General features: G+C 46.8%; 1 protein-coding gene across 2 annotated transcripts in view; it reads right to left on the bottom strand.

Moving 5' to 3' along the window:
* Positions 1 to 22,646, bottom strand: part of LOC135031181 (AP-1 complex subunit beta-1) — a 263,841-nt gene extending 241,195 nt beyond the window's left edge. For both annotated transcript variants that reach the window (XM_063953993.1, XM_063953992.1), the window contains exons 1-2: positions 22,544 to 22,646; positions 17,747 to 17,882 (exon numbers count right to left, since the gene is read on the bottom strand). In XM_063953993.1, coding sequence (XP_063810063.1) covers positions 17,747 to 17,882; positions 22,544 to 22,566 — 159 coding nt within the window. In that variant the 5' untranslated portion in view covers positions 22,567 to 22,646. The remainder of the gene's footprint in view (positions 1 to 17,746; positions 17,883 to 22,543) is intronic.
* Positions 22,647 to 24,061: the final 1,415 nt, after the last annotated feature.

Below are 24,061 nucleotides of genomic sequence, written 5' to 3' on the forward strand. Positions count from 1 at the left end.
CCAGCATCCTCTACGGACTAGGAGAAAAAGATTTAACGGTAGGTTTAAAATCTTATTTTCTCTTACGTCCTAGAGGTTGCTGGGGACTCCGCAAGGACCATGGGGATTATACCAAAGCTCCAGACCGGGCGGGAGAGTGCGGATGACTCTGCAGCACCGATTGTGCAAACATGAGGTCCTCATCAGCCAGGGTATCAAACTTGTAGAATTTTGCTAAAGTGTTTGAACCCGAACCAGTAGTCGCTCGGCAAAGCTGTAAAGCCGATACGCCTCGGGCAGCCGCCCAAGAGGAGCCCACCTTCCTAGTGGAATGGGCCTTTACCGAATTTGGTAACGGCAATCCAGCCGTAGAATGAGCCTGCTGAATCATGTTACAGATCCAGCGAGCAATAGTCTGCTTAGAAGCAGGAGCGCCAACCTTTTTGGCTGCATACAGGACAAACAGTGCCTCGGTTTTCCTAATCCGAGCCGTCCTGGCTACGTAAATTTTTAAGGCCCTGACTAAATCAAGGGACTTGGAATCCTCCAAATCTCCCGTAGTCACAGGCACCACAATAGGTTGGTTCATATGAAACCACCTTAGGCAAAAAATGAGGACGAGTCCTCAACTCTGCTCTATCCACATGGAAAATGAGATAGGGGCTCTTATGAGACAAAGCCGCCAATTCGGACACCCGCCTTGCAGATGCCAAGGCCAACAACATGACCACCTTCCAAGTGAGAAATTTTAATTCAACTGTTTGAAGAGGCTCAAACCAGTGAGATTTTAGGAACTGCAACACCACGTTAAGGTCCCATGGTGCCACTGGGGGCACAAAAGGAGGCTGGATGTGTAGCACTCCCTTTACAAAAGTCTGGACTTCTGGGAGAGAAGCCAATTCCTTCTGAAAGAATATAGATAGGGCCAAAATCTGTACCTTAATGGAGCCTAACTTTAGGCCCATATCCACTCCTGTCTGTAGAAAGTGGAGAAAACGGCCCAGGTGGAAATCTTCCGTAGGAGCATTCTTGGCTTCACACCAAGATACATACTTCCTCCAGATACGGTGATAATGTTTCGCCGTCACCTCCTTCCTAGCCTTTATCAGAGTAGGGATGACTTCCTCCGGAATACCTTTCCCAGCTAGGATTCGGTGTTCAACCGCCATGCCGTCAAACGTAACCGCGGTAAGTCTTGGAACACGCAGGGCCCCTGCTGCAACAGGTCCTCCCTGAGAGGAAGAAGCCATGGATCTTCTGTGAGCATCTCCTGAAGATCTGAATACCAGGCCCTTCGAGGCCAATCTGGAACAATGAGTATTGCCTGCACTCTTTTTCGTCTTATGATTCTCAATATTTTTGAGATGACAGGAAGAGGAGGGAACACATAGACCGACTGAAACACCCATGGTGTCACCAGGGCGTCTACCACTACTGCCTGAGGGTCCCTTGACCTGGCACAATACCTCCGAAGCTTCTTGTTGAGGCGTGACGCCATCATGTCTATTTGAGGAAGTCCCCAAAGACTTGTTATCTCTGCAAAAACTTCTTGATGAAGTCCCCACTCTCCTGGATGGAGATCGTGTCTGCTGAGGAAGTCTGCTTCGTAGTTGTCCACTCCCGGAATGAAGACTGCTGACAGAGCGCTTACGTGATTTTCCGCCCAGCGTAGAATCCTGGTGGCTTCCGCCATTGCCACTCTGCTCCTTGTCCCACCTTGGCGGTTTACATGAGCCACGGCTGTGACGTTGTCTGATTGAATCAGAACCGGTAGGTCGCGAAGAAGATTCTCAGCTTGTCGTAGGCCGTTGTATATGGCCCTTAATTCCAGTATGTTGATGTGTAGACAAGCCTCCTGGCTTGACCATAGTCCCTGAAAATTTCTTCCTTGTGTGACTGCTCCCCTTCTTCGGAGGCTCGCGTCTGTGGTCACCAGAACCCAGTCTTGAATGCCGAACCTGCGACCCTCTAGAAGGTGAGCACTCTGCAGCCACCACAGGAGAGACAACCTGGCCCTGGGGGACAGGCTTATTTTCTGATGAATTTGAAGATGGGACCCAGACCACTTGTCCAGAAGGTCCCACTGAAATGTCCTCGCATTAAACCTGCCGAAGGGGATGGCCTCGTAGGTCGCCACCATTTTTCCCAATACTCGAGTGCATTGATGGACTGACACTCTTTTGGGTTTTAACAGGTCTCTGACCATGTTCTGGAGTTCCTGGGCTTTTTCCATTGGGGGGAAAAAACCCTCTTTTGTTCTCTGTCCAGAATCATGCCTAAGAAAGATAGCCGAGTCGTTGGAACCAACTGTGACTTTGGTAGATTTAGAATCCAGCCATGCTGCTGCAGCACTCTCAGGGAGAGCGACACGCTTTTCTGCAACTGTTCCTTTGATCTCGCTTTTATCAGGAGATCGTCCAAGTACGGGATAATTGTGACTCCTTGCCTGCGCAGTAACACCATCATTTCCGCCATTACCTTGGTGAAAACCCTCGGGGCCGTGGAAAGCCCAAACGGCAACGTCTGAAACTGGTAATGACAGTCCTGTACAGCGAATCTCAGGTATGCCTGATGAGGAGGATATATGGGAACATGAAGGTATGCATCCTTTATGTCTAGTGACACCATAAAATCCCCCTCCTCCAGGCTGGAGATAACTGCCCTGAGCGATTCCATCTTGAACTTGAACTTTTTCAAGTACAGGTTTAGGGATTTTAAATTTAGAATGGTTCTGACCGAGCCATCCGGTTTCGGGATCAAAAATAGGGTTGAATAGTACCCTTTTCCTTGTTGTATTAGGGGAACCTTGATAATCACTTGCTGTTGACACAGCTTTTGAATTGCAGGTAAAACTATCTCCCTATCTGGGGAAGAAGCTGGTAAAGCAGATTTGAAGAATCGGCGAGGAGGCACGTCTTCGAATTCCAGCTTGTAGCCTTGGGATACAATTTCCATCGCCCAAGGATCCACGTCTGACTGAACCCAGACGTGGCTGAAGAGTCGAAGACGTGTCCCCATCGGCGCGGACTCCCTCAGTGGAGCCCCAGCGTCATGCAGTGGATTTAGTAGAAGCCGGGGAGGACTTCTGTTCCTGGGAACTAGCCGTAGCAGGCATTCTTTTCCCTCTACCCTTACCTCTGGCGAGGAAGGAAGAGCCCCGACCTTTTCTGGACTTATGCGACCGAAAAGACTGCATCTGGTACTGTAGGGTTTTCTTTTGCTGTGGGGGAACATAAGGCAAAAAAGTAGATTTACCCGCGGTAGCTGTGGAAACCAGGTCCGCGAGACCTTCCCCAAATAAAACCTCACCCATGTAAGGCAAAACTTCCATATGCCTCTTTGAGTCGACATCACCTGTCCATTGGCGGGTCCACAGTGCTCGCCTAGCAGAAATCGCCATGGCGTTGGCCCTCGAACCTAGCAGCCCAACGTCTCTCTGAGCGTCTCTAATATAGAAGATTGCGTCTTTAATGTGACCGAAGGTCAATAAAATGGTATCTCTATCTAGGGTATCAATGTCAGCTGACAAGGTATCTGTCCAAGCTGCTACCGCACTACAAACCCAAGCCGATGCTATTCCCGGTCTGAGCAAAGCACCCGTATGTGTATAAATTGATTTTAAGGTAGTTTCCGGTCTGCGATCAGCAGGATCCTTGAGGGCTGCCGTGTCTGGAGACGGTAGCGCCACCTTCTTGGACAAGCGCGTTAAAGCCTTGTCCACCCTGGGCGTGGATTCCCACCGTACCCTGTCCTGTGCAGGGAAAGGATACGCCATAAGAATCCTCTTGGGAATCTGCAGCTTTTTGTCTGGAGTTTCCCAAGCTTTTTCAAATAACGCGTTCAGCCCATGAGATGGGGGAAAGGTGACCTCAGGTTTCTTCTCCTTAAACATGCATACCCTCGTGTCAGGGACAGAGGGGTCCTCTGTGATATGCAAAACATCTTTTATTGCAATAATCATATAATTAATACTTTTGGCCACCCTTTAGTGTAATCTCGCATCATCGTAGTCGACACTGGAGTCAGAATCCGTGTCGGCATCAGTGTCTGCTACCTGGGACAGGGGACGTTTTTGAGACCCTGAAGGGCCCTGTGACACAGTCAAAGCCATTGATTGACTCCCTGTTTTATCCCTGGACTCAGCTTTGTCCAATCTCTTATGTAACAAAGCCAAATTTGCATTTAAAAATTCCACATATCCAACCAATCCGGTGTCGGCGTTGCCGACGGAGACACCACAATCATCTGCTCCACCTCCTCCTTAGAAGCCTTCCGCTTCAGACATGCCGACAGACACGTACCGACACCCCCACAAACTCAGGGATATATCTATATGGAGACAGTCCCTCAATAAAGCCCTTTGGAGAGACAGAGAGAGAGTATGCCAGCACACACCCAGCGCCGCTGTACACTGGAATAAAATTCCAGTTAGTATTCAGCGCTTTAATATACATCTATAAATACACTCACTGCGCCAATAAAATGTACCCCCCCTCTTTTTTGCCCTCTGTAACCTTGTTCAGCAGGGGAGAGTCCGGGGAGCCAGCTTCTCTGCAGTGTGCTGTGGAGAAAATGGCGCTGGTTAGTGCTGGAGGACCAAGCCCCGCCCCCTCACCGGCGGGCTTCGGTCCCGCTCAAATTATTTATACTGGCGGGGGATTATTAATATACTGCCTCCGCAGTACCTCCTTCATATGCCAGTGTCCCTAGAGTTTTTTATTGCTGCCCAGGGCGCCCCCCCTGGGTCCTGCACCCTTACAGTGCCCGCTGTGTGTGTCTCTGTGGGAGCAATGGAGCGCAGCGTTACCGCTGCACGTTACCTCAGTTACGATCTGAAGTCTTCTGCCGCCTGTGAAGTCTTCTTTTCTTCTTAATACTCACCCGGCTTCTATCTTCCGGCTCTGTGAGGAGGACGGCGGCGCGGCTCCGGGACGAACGGCGAGGGTGAGACCTGCGTTCCGACCCTCTGGAGCTAATGGTGTCCAGTAGCCTAAGAAGCAGAGCCTATCATTTAAGTAGGTCTGCTTCTCTCCCCTCAGCCCCACGATGCAGGGAGCCTGTTGCCAGCAGTGCTCCCTGAAAATAAAAATAAGATTTTAAACCTACTGGTAAATCTTTTTCTCGTAGTCCATAGAGGATGCTGGGACTCCGTAAGGACCATGGGGGATAGACGGGCTCCGCAGGAGACATGGGCACTTTAAGAAAGTCTTTAGGCTCTGGGTGTGCACTGGCTCCTCCCTCTATGCCCCTCATCCAGACATCAGTTAGAGAAACTGTGTCCAGAGGAGACGGACAGTACAAGGAAAGGATTTTAGGTAATCCAAGGGCAAGATTCATACCAGCCACACCAATCATACCGTATAACTTGTGATATACTGTCTTGTTAAGTGTGAAAAACCAACATAGCCTCGGTCCACCACTGATGAAACTATAACATAACCCTTATGTACGCAATAACTATATACAAGCCTTGCAGAAGTAGTCCGCACTTGGGACGGGCGCCCAGCATCCTCTACGGACTACGAGAAAAAGATTTACCGGTAGGTTTAAAATCTTATTTTCTCTAACGTCCTAGAGGATGCTGGGACTCCGTATGGACCATGGGGATTATACCAAAGCTCCCAAACGGGCGGGAGAGTGCGGATGACTCTGCAGCACCGATTGAGCAAACAGGAGGTCCTCCTCAGCCAGGGTATCAAACTTATAGAATTTTGAAAAGGTGTTTGACCCCGACCAAGTAGCAGCTCGGCAAAGCTGTAGTGCCGAGACCCCTCGGGCAGCCGCCCAAGACGAGCCCACCTTCCTAGTGGAATGGGCCTTAACCGATTTCGGTAACAGCAATCCTGCCGTAGAATGCGCCTGCTGAATCGTGTTACAGATCCAGCGAGCAATAGTCTGCTTTGAAGCAGGGCCGCCAACCTTGTTGGCTGCATACAGGACAAACAGTGCCTCTGTTTTTCTGATCCTAGACGTTCTGGCCACGTAAATCTTCAAAGCCCTGACCACATCAAGGGACTCGGAATCCTCCAAGTCACGTGTAGCCACAGGCATGACAATAGGCTGGTTCATATGAAAGGATGAGACCACTTTAGGTAGAAATTGAGGACAAGTCCGCAATTCCGCCCTATCCATATGAAAAAAACAGATCGGGGCTTTTATGTGATAAAGCCGCCAATTCCGAAACTCGCCTAGCCGAAGCTAAGGCTAACAACATGACCACCTTCCAAGTGAGATATTTTAACTCCACCGTTTTGAGTGGTTCAAACCAATGTGACTTAAGGAAACTTAACACCACGTTAAGGTCCCAATGCGCCACCAGAGGTACAAAAGGAGGCTGAATATGCAGTACTCCCTTCACAAAAGTCTGTACTTCAGGTAAAGAGGCCAATTCCTTTTGAAAGAAAATGGATAAGGCCGAAATCTGAACTTTAATGGAGCCTAATTTTAGGCCCAAATTCACTCCAGTTTGTAGGAAGTGAAGGAGACGGCCCAGCTGGAATTCTTCCGTAGGAGCATTCCTGGCCTCACACCAAGAAACATATTTTCGCCATTTTCGGTGATAATGTTTTGATGTCACGTCCTTCCTAGCCTTTATTAGTTTAGGAATGACCTCATCCGGAATACCTTTTTTCGCTAGGATCCGGCGTTCAACCGCCATGCCGTCAAACGCAGCCGCGGTAAGTCCTGCAACAGACCTGTTGCAGCAGGTCCTGTCTTAGAGGAAGAGGCCACGGATCTTCTGTGAGCAACTCCTGCAGCTCCGGATACCAGGTCCTTCGTGGCCAATCTGGAACAATGAGGATTGTTCTCACTCCTCTTTGTCTTATAATTCTCAACACTCTGGGTATGAGAGGAAGAGGAGGAAATACATAGACCGACCGGTACACCCACGGTGTCACCAGGGCATCCACAGCTACCGCCTGAGGATCTCTTGACCTGGCGCAATACCTTTTTAGCTTTTTGTTGAGACGGGACGCCATCATGTCTATTTGGGGCAGTCCCCACCGACTTGCGATCTGCTCGAAGACTTCCTGATGAAGCCCCCACTCTCTCGGATGCAGATCGTGTCTGCTGAGGAAGTCTGCTTCCCAATTGTCCACTCCCGGAATGAACACTGCGGACAGTGCACTGACATGATTCTCCGCCCAGCGAAGAATCCTGGTGGCTTCCGCCATTGCCACCCTGCTCCTTGTGCCGCCTTGGCGGTTTACATGAGCCACTGCGGTGACATTGTCTGACTGTATCAGAACTTGTTTGTCGCGAAGTAATGCCTCCGCTTGACGTAGGGCGTTGTATATGGCCCTCAACTCCAGGACGTTGAAGTGGAGACTCTCTAGACTTGACCAAAGACCTTGGAAATTTCTTCCCTGTGTGACTGCTCCCCAACCTCGGAGGCTTGCGTCCGCGGTCACCAGGATCCAGTCCTGAATGCTGAACCTGCGGCCCTCTAGGAAGTGAGCACTCTGCAGCCACCACAGGAGAGATACCCTGGCTCTGGGGGACAGGGTGATCCGCCGATGCATATGTAGATGTGACCCGGACCACTTGTCCAGCAGGTCCCATTGGAAGGTTCTCGCATGGAACCTGCCGAAGGGAATGGCTTCATATGATGCCACCATTTTCCCCAGGACTCGAGTGCAGTGATGCACCGACACCTGTTTTGGCTTCAATAGGTTCCTGACCAGAGTCATGAGTTCCTGAGCTTTTTCCGTCGGAAGAAAAACCCTTTTCTGGTCTATGTACAGAATCAAGCCCAAGAAGGTCAGACGCGTCGTAGGAACCAGCTGCGACTTCGGGATATTGAGAATCCAGCCGTGTTGCTGTAACACCTTCAATGAAAGTGACATGCTGTCCAGTAACTTCTCCCGAGATCTCGCTTTTATGAGGAGATCGTCCAAGTATGGGATAATTGTGACACCTCGCTTGCGCAGGAGCACCATCATTTCCGCCAGTACCTTGGTGAAAATCCTCGGGGCCGTGGAAAGCCCAAACGGCAACGACTGAAATTGGTAATGACAATCCTATACAGCAAATCTCAGAAACGCCTGATGAGGTGGAAATATTGGAACATGAAGGTACGCATCCTTTATGTCTAGGGAAACCATAAAATCCCCCCCTTCCAGGCTGGCGATGACCGCTCTGAGCAATTCCATCTTGAATTGAACTTTTTCAAGTATAGGTTCAGGGATTTTACATTCAAAATGGGTCTGACCGAACCGTCCGGTTTTGGGACCACAAACAGGGTTGAGTAATGTCCCTTTCCCTGTTGCAGTAGGGGAACCTTGACCACCACCTGTTGAAGATACAATTTTTGAATTGCATTTAACACTAACTCCCTCTCTGAGGGAGAAGCTGGCAGAGCCGATTTGAAAAACCGGCGAAGGGGGACCTCTTCGAATTCCAGCTTGTATCCCTGAGAAACAATTTCTATTGCCCAGGGATCCACCTGTGAGAGAACCCAGATGTGGCTAAAAAGTCGAAGACGTGCCCCCACTGGAGCGGACTCCCTCAGGGGAGCCCCAGCGTCATGCGGTGGATTTTGCAGAGGCCGGGGAGGACTTCTGTTCCGGAGAACTAGCTGTGTGCAGCTTTTTTCCTCTGCCCTTACCTCTGGCAAGAAAGGACGATCCACGTACTTTTTTGCTTTTATTCGAACGAAAGGACTGCATTTGATAATGAGGCGCTTTCTTAGGCTGTGAGGGAACATAAGGCAAAAAATTCGATTTACCTGCCGTAGCTGTGGAGACGAGGTCCGAGAGACCTTCTCCAAATAACTCCTCACCTTTGTAAGGCAAAAACTCCATACGCCTCTTCGAGTCGGCATCCCCCGTCCACTGTCGGGTCCATAAGACTCGCCTAGCGGAAACAGACATAGCGTTTATTCTGGAACTTAGTAAACAAACATCTCTTTGAGCATCCCTCATATATAATACAGCATCTTTTATATGCCCTAGGGTCATTAAAATGGTATCCTTATCTAGGGTCTCAATCTCCGCTGATAAGGAATCAGTCCATGCAGCCACAGCACTACAAACCCAGGCCGACGCCATTGCCGGTCTAAGTATTGTACCAGAATGTGTGTAAATGGACTTCATGGTAACCTCCTGCTTGCGATCAGCAGCATCCTTGAGGGTAGCCGTATCTTGGGATGGCAGTGCTATCTTTTTTGATAAGCGTGTCAATGCCTTGTCCACCTTAGGAGAGGATTCCCATCGTATCCTATCCTTTTGCGGGAAAGGATACGCCATAAGAATCCTTTTGGGAACCTGCAGTCTCTTGTCTGGAGTTTCCCAAGCCTTTTCGCATAATTCGTTCAGCTCATACGAGGATGGAAAGGTGACCTCAGGCTTTTTCTCTTTATACATGTGTACCCTCGTGTCAGGGACAGGGGGTTCCTCTGTGATATGCAAAACCTCTTTTATTGCAATAATCATATATCGAATACCCTTAGCCACTTTTGGCTGTAATTTTGCATCATCGTAGTCGACACTGGAGTCTGAATCCGTGTCGGTATCTGTGTCAACTATTTGGGATAGTGTGCGCTTCTGAGACCCCGAAGGACTCGGCGACATTGGGACAGGCATGGTTCGACTTCCTGACTGTTCCCTAGCCTCAGCTTTGTCTAATCTTTTGTGCAATAAATTCACATTAGCACTTAAGACATTCCACATATCCATCCAGTCAGGTGTCGGCGCTGCCGACGGAGTCCTTGCATTCATACACTCCCCCTCCTCCTTAGGTGAGCCTTAAACCTCATACATGTCGACACACGCGTACCGACACACCCCACACACACAGGGAAGCTCTTTTCTGAAGACAGGTTCCCCACCGGGCCCTTTGGAGAGACAGAGAGAGAGTATGCCAGCACACACCCCAGCGCTATATGACCCAGGAAAAAACACAATGTTTTACCCAGTAGCGCTGTTATAACTTTATACACGCCAATTATGTGCCCGCCCCCCTCTTGAAAAACCCACTATCACCGTCAGTAAGCAGGGGAGAGTCCGGGGAGCTTCCTCTCATCGCGGTGCTGTGGAGAAAATGGCGCTGGTGAGTGCTGAGGAAGAAGCCCCGCCCCCTCGGCGGCAGGCTTCTGTCCCGCTCAAAATCTATCAAAACATGGCGGGGGCTCTTTATATACATGTACAGTGCCCAGCTGTACATGTATATATATATATACTTTTGCCATAGCAGAGGTTTATACTGCAGCCCAGGGCGCCCCCCCTGCGCCCTGCACCCTTACAGTGACCGGAGTGTGTGAGGTTAACGGGAGCAATGGCGCACAGCTTCACCGCTGTGCGTTACCTCTATGAAGATCAGACGTCTTCTGCCGCCTCTGAAGTCTTCTTTCTTCTCATACTCACCCGGCTTCTATCTTCTGGCTCTGCGAGGAGGACGGCGGCGCGGCTCTGGGACGGACGGCGAGGATGAAACCTGCGTACCAATCCCTCTGGAGCTAATGGTGTCCAGTAGCCTAAGAAACAGGACCTTGAAACTCAGAGAAGTAGGACTGTTTCTCTCTCCTCAGTCCCTCGATGCAGGGAGTCTGTTGCCAGCAGGCTCCCTGAAAATAAAAAACCTAACCAAAATACTTTCTTACAGGAAACTCAGGAGAGCTCCCTGCAGTGCACCCATCTCCTCTGGGCACAGTATCAAACTGAGGTCTGGAGGAGGGGCATAGAGGGAGGAGCCAGTGCACACCCAGAGCCTAAAGTCTTTCTTAAAGTGCCCATGTCTCCTGCGGAGCCCGTCTATCCCCCATGGTCCTTACGGAGTCCCAGCATCCTCTAGGACGTTAGGTTTTTCTCTAACAAAAAGTATTTTTTACAGAGAAACTCAGGAGAGCTACCCTGCAATGCACCCAATCTCCTCTGGGCACAGGATCTGAGGTCTGGAGGAGGGGCATAGAGGGAGGAGCCAGTGCACACCCATTCTATCCTAAAGTCTTTAGAGTGCCCATGTCTCCTGCGGAGCCAGTCTATACCCCATGGTCCTTACGGAGTCCCCAGCATCCTCTAGGATGTAAGAGAAATATGTATCAACACACATTCATACATGTATTTCTACATTGCCCACTCAGTGGCCACGTTATTAGGTACACATTTAATTACTGAACAAATGAATCCTTGAATCAACAAGTTACTTGAAACATTCCTTAGAGATTCTGATCTATTTTGCATGATAGCAACATGCAGTTGCTAAAACATATGTTTCATATATTCTATCAACCACATTGTATTGAGTACACTGGAGTCCTTGTCATGTATGTGTAAAAAGCTTGAGATGATGTGCGTTTTGTGACATGGTGTATTATCCTGCTGGGAGCAGCCTTTAGAAGACAGACAGACTCTGGCCATAAAGTGATGTACAATACTCAGTTAAGCAATGCTCAAAATAAGATTTTACTTACCGATAAATCTATTTCTCGGAGTCCGTAGTGGATGCTGGGGTTCCTGAAAGGACCATGGGGAATAGCGGCTCCGCAGGAGACAGGGCACAAAAAGTAAAGCTTTTCCAGATCAGGTGGTGTGCACTGGCTCCTCCCCCTATGACCCTCCTCCAGACTCCAGTTAGGTACTGTGCCCGGACGAGCGTACACAATAAGGGAGGATTTTGAATCCCGGGTAAGACTCATACCAGCCACACCAATCACACCGTACAACTTGTGATCTAAACCCAGTTAACAGTATGATAACAGCGGAGCCTCTGAAAGATGGCTTCCTTCAACAATAACCCGAATTAGTTAACAATAACTATGTACAATTATTGCAGATAATCCGCACTTGGGATGGGCGCCCAGCATCCACTACGGACTCCGAGAAATAGATTTATCGGTAAGTAAAATCTTATTTTCTCTATCGTCCTAGTGGATGCTGGGGTTCCTGAAAGGACCATGGGGATTATACCAAAGCTCCCAAACGGGCGGGAGAGTGCGGATGACTCTGCAGCACCGAATGAGAGAACTCCAGGTCCTCCTTCGCCAGAGTATCAAATTTGTAAAATTTTACAAACGTGTTCTCCCCTGACCACGTAGCTGCTCGGCAAAGTTGTAATGCCGAGACCCCTCGGGCAGCCGCCCAAGATGAGCCCACCTTCCTTGTGGAGTGGGCCTTTACAGATTTAGGCTGTGGCAGGCCTGCCACAGAATGTGCAAGTTGGATTGTGCTACAGATCCAACGAGCAATCGTCTGCTTAGACGCAGGAGCACCCATCTTGTTGGGTGCATACAATATAAACAACGAGTCAGATTTTCTGACTCCAGCTGTCCTTGCAATATATATTTTTAATGCTCTGACAACGTCCAGTAACTTGGAGTCCTCCAAGTCACTTGTAGCCGCAGGCACTACAATAGGCTGGTTCAGATGAAATGCTGACACCACCTTAGGGAGAAAATGCGGACGAGTCAGCAGTTCTGCCCTGTCCGAATGGAAAATCAGATATGGGCTTTTGTAAGATAAAGCTGCCAGTTCTGACACTCTCCTGGCCGAAGCCAGGGCTAGAAGCATGGTCACTTTCCATGTGAGATATTTCAAATCCACCTTCTTTAGTGGTTCAAACCAATGAGATTTTAGAAAGTCCAAAACCACATTGAGATCCCACGGTGCCACTGGAGGCACCACAGGAGGCTGTATATGTAGCACTCCCTTAACAAAGGTCTGGACTTCAGGGACTAAAGCCAATTCTTTTTGAAAGAAAATCGACAGGGCCGAAATTTGAACCTTAATAGATCCCAATTTGAGACCCATAGACAATCCTGATTGCAGGAAATGCAGGAATCGACCCAGTTGAAATTCCTCCGTCGGAGCACTCCGATCTTCGCACCACGCAACATATTTTCGCCAAATTCGGTGATAATGTTGCACGGTTACTTCCTTCCTTGCTTTAATCAAAGTAGGAATGACTTCTTCCGGCATGCCTTTTTCCTTTAGGATCCGGCGTTCAACCGCCATGCCGTCAAACGCAGCCGCGGTAAGTCTTGAAACAGACAGGGACCCTGCTGAAGCAAGTCCCTCCTTAGAGGTAGAGGCCACGGATCTTCCGTGATCATCTCTTGAAGTTCCGGGTACCAAGTCCTTCTTGGCCAATCCGGAACCACTAGTATCGTCCTTACGCCTCTTTGCCGTATAATTCTCAATACTTTTGGTATGAGAGGCAGAGGAGGAAACACATACACCGACTGGTACACCCAAGGCGTTACCAGCGCGTCCACAGCTATTGCCTGCGGATCTCTTGACCTGGCGCAATACCTGTCCAGTTTTTTGTTGAGGCGAGACGCCATCATGTCCACCATTGGTCTTTCCCAACGGGTTACCAGCAAGTGGAAGACTTCTGGATGAAGTCCCCACTCTCCCGGGTGAAGATCGTGTCTGCTGAGGAAGTCTGCTTCCCAGTTGTCCACTCCCGGGATGAACACTGCTGACAGTGCTATCACATGATTCTCTGCCCAGCGAAGAATCCTTGCAGCTTCTGCCATTGCACTCCTGCTTCTTGTGCCGCCCTGTCTGTTCACATGGGCGACTGCCGTGATGTTGTCCGACTGGATCAACACCGGTTTTCCCTGAAGCAGAGGTTCTGCCTGGCTTAGAGCATTGTATATTGCTCTTAGTTCCAGAATGTTTATGTGAAGAGACGTTTCCAGGCTCGTCCATACTCCCTGGAAGTTTCTTCCTTGTGTGACTGCTCCCCAGCCTCTCAGGCTGGCGTCCGTGGTCACCAGGATCCAATCCTGTATGCCGAATCTGCGGCCCTCCAATAGATGAGCACTCTGCAACCACCACAGAAGAGACACCCTTGTCCTTGGAGACAGGGTTATCCGCAGGTGCATCTGAAGATGCGACCCTGACCATTTGTCCAACAGATCCCTTTGGAAAATTCTTGCGTGGAATCTGCCGAATGGAATTGCTTCGTAAGAAGCCACCATTTTTCCCAGGACTCTTGTGCATTGATGTACAGACACCTTTCCTGGTTTTAGGAGGTTCCTGACAAGCTCGGATAACTCCTTGGCTTTTTCCTCCGGGAGAAAAACCTTTTTCTGAACCGTGTCCAGAATCATCCCTAGGAACAGCAGACGAGTTGTCGGCATTAACTGGGATTTTGGAATATTCAGAATCCACCCGTGCTGTTTTAGCACTTCTTGAGACAGTGCTAATCCCATCTCTAGCTGTTCTCTGGACCTTGCCCTTATTAGGAGATCGTCCAAGTATGGGATAATTAATATGCCTTTTCTTCGAAGAAGAATCATCATCTCGGCCATTACCTTTGTAAAGACCCGAGGTGCCGTGGACAATCCGAACGGCAGCGTCTGAAACTGATAGTGACAGTTTTGTACAACGAACCTGAGGTACCCCTGGTGTGAGGGGTAAATTGGAACGTGGAGATACGCATCCTTGATGTCCAAGGATACCATAAAGTCCCCCTCTTCCAGGTTCGCTATCACTGCTCTGAGTGACTCCATCTTGAACTTGAACTTCTTTATGTACAGGTTCAAGGACTTCAGATTTAGAATAGGCCTTACCGAGCCATCCGGCTTCGGTACCACAAAAAGAGTGGAATAATACCCCTTCCCTTGTTGTAGAAGAGGTACCTTGACTATCACCTGCTGAGAGTACAGCTTGTGAATGGCTTCCAAAACCGTCTCCCTTTCGGAGGGGGACGTTGGTAAAGCAGACTTCAGGAAACGGCGAGGTGGATCTGTCTCTAATTCCAACCTGTACCCCTGAGATATTATCTGCAGGATCCAGGGATCTACCTGCGAGTGAGCCCACTGCGCGCTGTAATTTTTGAGACGACCACCCACCGTCCCCGAGTCCGCTTGAGAAGCCCCAGCGTCATGCTGAGGCTTTTGTAGAAGCCGGGGAAGGCTTCTGTTCCTGGGAAGGAGCTGCCTGTTGCTGTCTCTTCCCTCGACCTCTGCCTCGTGGCAGATATGAATAGCCCTTTGCTCTCTTATTTTTAAAGGAACGAAAGGGCTGCGGTTGAAAAGTCGGTGCCTTTTTCTGTTGGGGAGTGACTTGAGGTAGAAAGGTGGATTTCCCGGCTGTAGCCGTGGCCACCAAATCTGATAGACCGACTCCAAATAACTCCTCCCCTTTATACGGCAAAACTTCCATATGTCGTTTTGAATCCGCATCGCCTGTCCACTGTCGCGTCCATAAAGCTCTTCTGGCCGAAATGGACATAGCACTTACCCGTGATGCCAGTGTGCAGATATCCCTCTGTGCATCACGCATATAAAGAAATGCATCCTTTATTTGTTCTAACGACAGTAAAATATTGTCCCTGTCCAGGGTATCAATATTTTCAATCAGGGACTCTGACCAAACTACCCCAGCACTGCACATCCAGGCAGTCGCTATAGCTGGTCGTAGTATAACACCTGCATGTGTGTATATACTTTTTTGGATATTTTCCATCCTCCTATCTGATGGATCTTTAAGTGCGGCCGTCTCAGGAGAGGGTAACGCCACTTGTTTAGATAAGCGTGTTAGCGCCTTGTCCACCCTAGGAGGTGTTTCCCAGCGCTCCCTAACCTCTGGCGGGAAAGGGTATAATGCCAATAATTTCTTTGAAATTATCAGCTTTTTATCAGGGGCAACCCACGCTTCATTACACACGTCATTTAATTCTTCTGATTCAGGAAAAACTATAGGTAGTTTTTTCACACCCCACATAATACCCTGTTTAGTGGTACCTGTAGTATCAGCTAAATGTAACGCCTCCTTCATTGCCAAAATCATATAACGTGTGGCCCTACTGGAAAATACGGTTGATTCGTCACCGTCACCACTGGAGTCAGTGCCTGTGTCTGGGTCTGTGTCGACCGACTGAGGCAAAGGGCGTTTCACAGCCCCTGACGGTGTTTGAGTCGCCTGGACAGGCACTAATTGATTGTCCGGCCGTCTCATGTCGTCAAACGACTGCTTTAGCGTGTTGACACTATCCCGTAGTTCCATAAATAAAGGCATCCATTCTGGTGTCGACTCCCTAGGGGGTGACATCCTCATATTTGGCAATTGCTCCGCCTCCACACCAATATCGTCCTCATACATGTCGACACACACGTACCGACACACAGCAGACACACAGGGAATGCTCCTAACGAAGACAGGACCCACTAGCCCTTTGGGGAGACAGAGGGAGAGTTTGCCAGCACACACCAAAAGCGCTATATATAACAGGGATAGCCTTATAATAAGTGCTCCCTTATAGCTGCTTTATATATATCAAAATATCGCCATAAATTTGCCCCCCCTCTCTGTTTTACCCTGTTTCTGTAGTGCAGTGCAGGGGAGAGACCTGGGAGCCGTCCTGACCAGCGGAGCTGTGAGAGGAAATGGCGCCGTGTGCTGAGGAGATAGGCCCCGCCCCTTTTCCGGCGGGCTCGTCTCCCGCTATTTAGTGAATCCAGGCAGGGGTTAAATATCTCCATATAGCCTCTGGGGGCTATATGTGAGGTATTTTTAGCCTTTATATAGGTTACATTTGCCTCCCAGGGCGCCCCCCCCCAGCGCCCTGCACCCTCAGTGACTGCGTGTGAAGTGTGCTGAGAGGAAAAAGGCGCACAGCTGCAGTGCTGTGCGCTACCTTTAGAAGACTGCAGGAGTCTTCAGCCGCCGATTCTGGACCTCTTCTGACTTCAGCATCTGCAAGGGGGCCGGCGGCGCGGCTCCGGTGACCATCCAGGCTGTACCTGTGATCGTCCCTCTGGAGCTGATGTCCAGTAGCCAAGAAGCCAATCCATCCTGCACGCAGGTGAGTTCACTTCTTCTCCCCTCAGTCCCTCGTTGCAGTGATCCTGTTGCCAGCAGGACTCACTGTAAAATAAAAAACCTAAGCTAAACTTTTTCTAAGCAGCTCTTTAGGAGAGCCACCTAGATTGCACCCTTCTCGGCCGGGCACAAAATCTAACTGGAGTCTGGAGGAGGGTCATAGGGGGAGGAGCCAGTGCACACCACCTGATCTGGAAAAGCTTTACTTTTTGTGCCCTGTCTCCTGCGGAGCCGCTATTCCCCATGGTCCTTTCAGGAACCCCAGCATCCACTAGGACGATAGAGAAATGATATTAAGCTGTCTAATGACATGAAAGCATCCCTCACGCCACCAGAAGCAAGATGAATCCATGTTTATGCAAGTCGCAAACATTGAGATTAATCAGACCAGGTAATGTTTTGACAATCTTTAACTGTCCAGTTTTGGCGAGTCTGTGCCTACTACTGCCTCAGATTCCAGTTTTAATTGGTCAGGAGTGGAACATTGCATGGTCTTCTGCGGTTCTGAGGTTCGACATGCTGTGCAGTCAGAGATACTCATCTGCATACTACTGGTGTAATGGATGGTTATCAAAGTTACTGTTGAACCAGCCAAGCCATTCTGACCTCTTAACATAGCATTTATACCAACAAAACTGCAGTTCACTGGATGATTCTCTGTTAACTATAGAGACTTACAGTATGAGGGAAAATTCCTGGACAACAGCAGTTTTAGAGATACATAAAATAACCAGTATGGTACCAACAATCATTTCACGGCCAAGGTCACGGAAAACACAATTCTTGATTCTAGTGTTTGGTCTGAACAACCAAACTAAACCTAATTGAAGATGGTGTCATGATTTTATACACTTGAGTTGCTGTCACATGATTGGCTGTTTCAATATGTGCAATAACAAGCAGGTACACGTAATAAAGTGGTCACTGAGTGTATATACACACATACATAAAAAGAAATGCATATACTGTATTAGAAAGTTTTTAACTCAGACAGCTACCTTGACAAAGCTGTTTACAGCCATAATAGCCATGTCTGGCTGGCTCTTGGCATAGTTCATCAGGTACAGGTATACAAGTTTCTTCAGCTCCAGGTTGTCTGTCTGCATGCAATTCACTACATCTGGAAACAGAGAACTGCAGCAGAGAGGGAAGAAAGGTGAAGTGAAAACAGTGATCCTTGAATTGAATTGGGCAAACAAATTATTACAAATTATGACAAGGTTTTGTTAGCCTACAGCAAGGCCACGGTTATGTTACCAATATTCAATTCACATTGGTATGTTAGGTCTGCAGCTTTGAAATTAGCAATTACAGACCAATGTGTAGCCAGATTATTGGAATAATCACAGCAGCACAGATTATTTTTGGACAGGAGTTTGTTTATCTTCTTGGAGGCAGTTACCTGTCCAACTGCGTGATTATGTTTAGGAGGCCAGGACTGAATATGGCGGGACAGAGAGAAGAAGATGTGAGGAGGATGATGCATGCAACAAATTTCAAGGCAGAGTTTAATAGTGTACCCAGAGTCCTATAACAGCAGAGCACTGAGGTGAAAGTACAGTTAAAGGTAGACGGGAACAATGTAGTGACAAACACTCCTCCATATAAAATTATGTGAATACATCCAACAGGCTAGCGAACAAATGATTTCAACAGCTACATATAACACTTGTAAAGCCATGAAAAAAATAAACATTACATATTTCATGCACAATGACAAATATACAGGCAAAACTAAGGAAACATATCGCTTTCAGGGAAACTATACCAAAAGAACTGCTTTTTCATTCAGATTATTACATTATATTTTTATGATTTTTCAGGATACAGGACTTTATTTTATTGTAGAAAAATATTGAAAACATAATTGCAATTTTTCAAAACTATTCCTAGCTTTTTCTCTTTAACAAAAAATAAATAAATTCCTGTCTTCTTGATTTGATGGTTTAAATGGTCACTTTGCATCGTAGTTTTATCTAGTGTTGCTTTGAGGTTAGATTTACTGTTTAGTTCTCATATTTAACAACAATATTTTTATTGAAGAAAAATTTTAACATTACAGACTTACCAAAATGTCATAAACATCCACAGACTATATCACATCACGTTATCTAAGCCGCAATGATGTTAAAAGAAGAGACAGGGGGAAAGGGACAAACAAAAAGGGAAAGAGGAAGGTAACAAATACAAACTGTAAATATATTAGTCAATATAGGAGTATAAATAGATAGTACCTATCTCAAAGTCCATGTGAAGGATGCAGAAAAAGAGAGAAAGAAGTCTCTCTCTATATCCCGCAAGAGAATATATTGGAGGAATGCATAAAAGTCAATCTTACAGAGCAAGGCAACTCTCGACGACTAAATGGATAAGGAACAACTAGTATGTTTTCCCTAATGTGAGAAATTAGCCGAAGCAATATGAGCAGCATAGAAATCCGACCAGGCTGACCATTTCCTTAGAGGAGAGGATATGGCCGTAGAGTACTTAAAGCCTATAGTTTCCATTTCAAAACTCCTCTGGACATAGGATACAATCTTTGATAGTGTTGGGGGATCTGTCCTTTTCCAATACTGAGCCAATACCGCCCTGGTAACTATCAATACATGGCCTACAACATATGAATTCATACTTTGCAAAGAGGGAGGAAAATGATGCACAAGACAATCTCAGGGAGAAATGGAAAAGAAACTTCCATAATCTGCTGAATTAACTCAAATACCTAATTTCATAAAACTTTGATTTTTGGGCAAAGCCAAAATATATGTAGTAAAGGACCTTCGGAGCCTCAAAGTCTCCAGCAAAATTTGGAAGAGTCAGGCCAAATCTTACGTAGTTTATCTGGAGTGTGGTACAGACCATGTATAGTTGTAAATATCATGTCTGAATGATTTATACATCTAGGAAATCCTAAAAACATTTAAGACATTTTTTTTCCCATTCCTCATATGTTAACGTTATATTCAACTCTAATTCCGATTTAGTTTGAATATGAAGTTTCGGGGCTTCGTGAGGGAAGAGGAGAGTAGAGTACCATAGAGAGATGCCATTTTTGTGACCAGGAGTAGAAAATTTTGAAAACCCGTATGGAGGTGGAGCAGGGAGAGGGTGCGAGTCAAGTGAGTTTGTCGAAATCCAATGTCTGATACATAGGTACTTATGGGGTGAGCATGAGATGTCATGGCATGAGAGGGTCACAGGCTTGTGGTATCCTGCTAATCAGAATGCAAAGGCAAGTGAGGTTTTGTAAAAATAAAATAAGTAATATGTTGCATTTTGATTTTAGTGGCTTATATCCATATGAACCTTTTAACAATCGTTAAAGAGACATGGATGTGCCTTTAGAATGGAAATGAAGGAAATACTCCTTTACATTTAAAATAATTCCAGTACTTTTAAAATAACATTGTAAAGGGTATGCATTTAATTTGCCGGCTATTGGGATCCTGACGGTCAGGATACAGATGCCGGAATCCCAACAGCTGGCAATGCCGCCAGTCAAGAGTACCAGCGCTACAGGACTACTCCCACTCGTGATTGTCCACGACACCCATAGAGTGGGAATAGAACCTGTGGCGAGCGCAGCGAGACACCGAGCCCACAGCGTGACAAGCGCAGTGAGCCCAAGGGGACTCTTTGCTCTCGCCCCGCTGCCGGCATACTAGCGGCCGGGATGCCGCTGTCGGTACACTGACTGCCAGCGTCCCGGCTGCCAGTAAATCATACTGAATCCTTGTAAAGGACAGTCAATTTACTGCAGATTTAAAGCTAACAGTGTTGATTCCGTATCTTCGTCTGTATCTGAATCTTTTGCTAATCGCACATTCAACTTTATGCAAATGCTGCTACAAAGTCCTTCCCTGGTGTACATACACGTATATAAATGAGAAAGGACTGAGATGCCCACTTTCAGCATCCGTAGACACTGAAATACCAATCCTTGGATGCACCATCAAAACTCACACCAGCCCTATGTCAGGTGCAGTTTCACTGACCGAGTATGGCATGCTATGTGAATGACCAAGCGTTTGTCGACGCAACCACTTCAACATGTCCGCAGCACTCCCATAAGAAGGGCCATCTCCATGCGTGCGCTGAATTACCACCTTGTCTATGCCTACTATATTTTCAATACAATTCTACTTGCGTGTGCCTGAAATTACGTACAACAACTGCAACTCTACATGCTCAAGATAAGTCATTGCCACATTCCCCTCATCTCCCTTTGCTAGAGAGAGGGCCAGGACACAACCTATTGCGCAAAACAGATCATCATCAAAATTCAGGTTCACAATTTCTACTTTGCTGCTTCCTCTACTTTCCTGGTCCACACATACTTGGTCTATACATGGCTTCAAAGCAGGAAGTCTTGTGGATGAATGGTTCAATATACTAGATGCACAGTAAGTATGTGCAGCACAAGGAGAGATCAGAATCAAAGTATTAGTATCTTGTGTGTAATACATCAAGGACCCTCTCATTGCGAATGATAGATTCTTTTTCCAGTACCTTATGTTCAGAACATATAATATTATGAAAAAATTAAATACATGTCCATATTGTGATTTACATTTAAGTATAATAAGCTCAAATAACATGCTATATTTTGTATTTTTAAATCATCTACCACCTAAACCTATCACCAAAAGCCCCAGACCAGTAGTGCTTCAGAAGTATCCAGGTGTGTAATGTCCTTCTGCAAATGTTTAGTCTGAAGAGCAGAACAAACGCTTTTTCTGTGAATTCAAGGGGAATGTGCAGGAACAACTAGTGCAATCAGGTATGTTACACAGATTTAAAATATTTCCTCAAACAGAAGAGTCCTCTCACATCCTTGATGCAGTCACGCTAAACAGCCCATGATGTTGCGCAATGCCGTGGAGGGACCCAGTAGCGCCAAGCTCTTTTTCTGCATGCTTTTCTGCAAAAGATTGCATCTCTATCTGCATCTGAAATGCCACGTTACAGTGTTTTCCATGAAAACACTGTAGCTTAGCATTTTGTATGCAAATACAGTCGCAGTGACACATAGGGGGAGATTCAAATGTTTGAAAAGTCGGTTGGGTGTCTGTTTTTTCTTGTCTATAATGCTGCTTTCACATCGCAAAACCTGCTTTTGAAACGGTTCTTTAAACGGTTCTTAAAATGGGTCTGAGCAGTTAAACCCCCTTCACATCGCATGTTGTAACCAGTATATTACCATTTCATTACCGTTTTGGTACCTTTCACACTGAACCCGTTTCACCCATACAAAACAGTGGTTGTCATTTTAAATGTTTATTTCCTGCTTCTGCCTGGTGAGATCACACATGGAGACAGCCTATCACCTTCTGGGGCTTGCAAATACCGTTTCAGACCCTTTCACACTGCACAATTAAACGGGTCTGAAACGGGTAGGACCCTGCTTTTTTACCGTTTCAAAATACCGGTAGTTTGTAAACGGTAAATTGAAGGTGACCCTTTCACATCGCAGCTCGAACCGTTTAGGAAGCCAGTAAAAACGGCAAATTACCGGGTACAAGCTGCGGTGTGAAAGGGGTATTAGAAAGGGGAAAAAAAGACTCACAACTGACTTTTCAAACATTTGAATCGCCCCCATAGAATACAGGCATGCGGTTTATCATTTTAATCAGCAGAAGCTGCTTGTGCGTTCTATTACATTACATTGCGTCTAAGAAAAAAATGCAACATAGACGCTCGGCACTACAGAGTCACAAGACACGTGTGGGTGTCTGTGTTTCTGCCACTATACATACTGTATTTTACTTCTACACGTACAGAGCATTTCTCAGTACCTCACATCTTTGCCAACTGTCATGGCAGCGATGACCTTCTTCACTGCTTCCTTACGCTTCTCTTTCTTCTCATTGTTCAGTTCAGCCTTTAACTCGAAAATCTCCCCTGAAATCAGATAGGAAAAAAAAATGGTATGCATATATGTAAATAAGAAACCATAACTAGATATTTTCACACAGTAACTGAAATAAAACAGCAGCCTTTGGATGGCAGTCATAGGGGTAAGTTTGCTAAAACCTCTAAAACAGAGAATTGGTGATGTTGCCTCTAGCAACGAATTAAACGCTGTCTATCAATTTATAAAAGGCAATAGAGAAATGATAGACAGCATCTGATTGGTTGCTATGGGCAACATCCCCATAGCAACCAATCAGATTTATAAGCTTTAGTGAATTTTACCAAATCTGTTTTACAAGCTTTAGTAAATTTATCCCATAGATACAAGCTACCCGCTAAAGGGAACAAAATGATTTGTAAAGGAAAAACAGCTCTCAAAAGATTTGCTAAATATTTGGGCAAAATATTTTAAACATTTGGCTTCTATAGTTATTTAACCAATTGAACATTAATGTAAACTAAGTTCTCTGAGCAATAAAACCATCCTCAGATCAAGGACCATAGCTTGGAATAGTATAGGACACAGACTACATTTACTGTAGGCTCTCACTAGAATATCTAGCGTAGTGATTCCCAACCTCAATCCTCAAGGCACATTAACGGTCCAGGATTTAGTGATGTCCATGCTTTAACACAGGTGGTTAAATAAAAATTGGGATTTTTGTTTACTTACCGTAAATCTCTTTCTCCGAGTCCATCTGGGGTACTCTGCGCACTTAATGAGTGTGTGGGAAGGAAGTTTGGCACAGAACCTATAAAAAAATAATAATAAATAACTCCTCCCCCCTCTAACCCCTCCCATCCCCAGCCTGTTTCAGAATCACTACAGTTAATATTTAACAAAGCCGAAAGAGACAGAACACAACCAATAAACCAGACAAAAATACGTGAGGGATCGCAGCGTCCCCCAGATGGACTCAGAGAAGGATATTTTACGGTAAATAAACAAAAATCCCAATTTCTCTTTCATCCATCTACGCACTTACTGATGGGATTTCCCAAAGCAAGCTAATACGAAGAGGAGAGACACACAGACGGCATAACGGTCTGTTAAATTTGACGCCCAACAGAGGCAGTCTCCAAAACAAAAGTATGAAAACGGAAGAACTTTGTGAAGGAATGCACGGACGACCAGGTCGCCGCTCTATACAGCTGCTCAACAGACACAACCCCACGAACAGCCCAGGAGACTCCAATGCCTCTAGTCGTATGAGCCCTCAGGAGATCAGGAACAGGAACAGTAGAGGATACATAGGCCTGCCGAATAGGAGAGGTCACCCAACGAGCCACCGTGTTTTTAGAGGCTGGCCAACCACGTTTGGAATCAACAACGTGTCCGTACGGCGAATAGACTCCGCACAGGACAAATAAATGTATAAGGCCCCAACAACGTCCAATAA

This window comes from Pseudophryne corroboree, chromosome 2 (genome assembly GCF_028390025.1).
Source record: "Pseudophryne corroboree isolate aPseCor3 chromosome 2, aPseCor3.hap2, whole genome shotgun sequence".
Lineage (NCBI taxonomy): Eukaryota > Metazoa > Chordata > Amphibia > Anura > Myobatrachidae > Pseudophryne > Pseudophryne corroboree.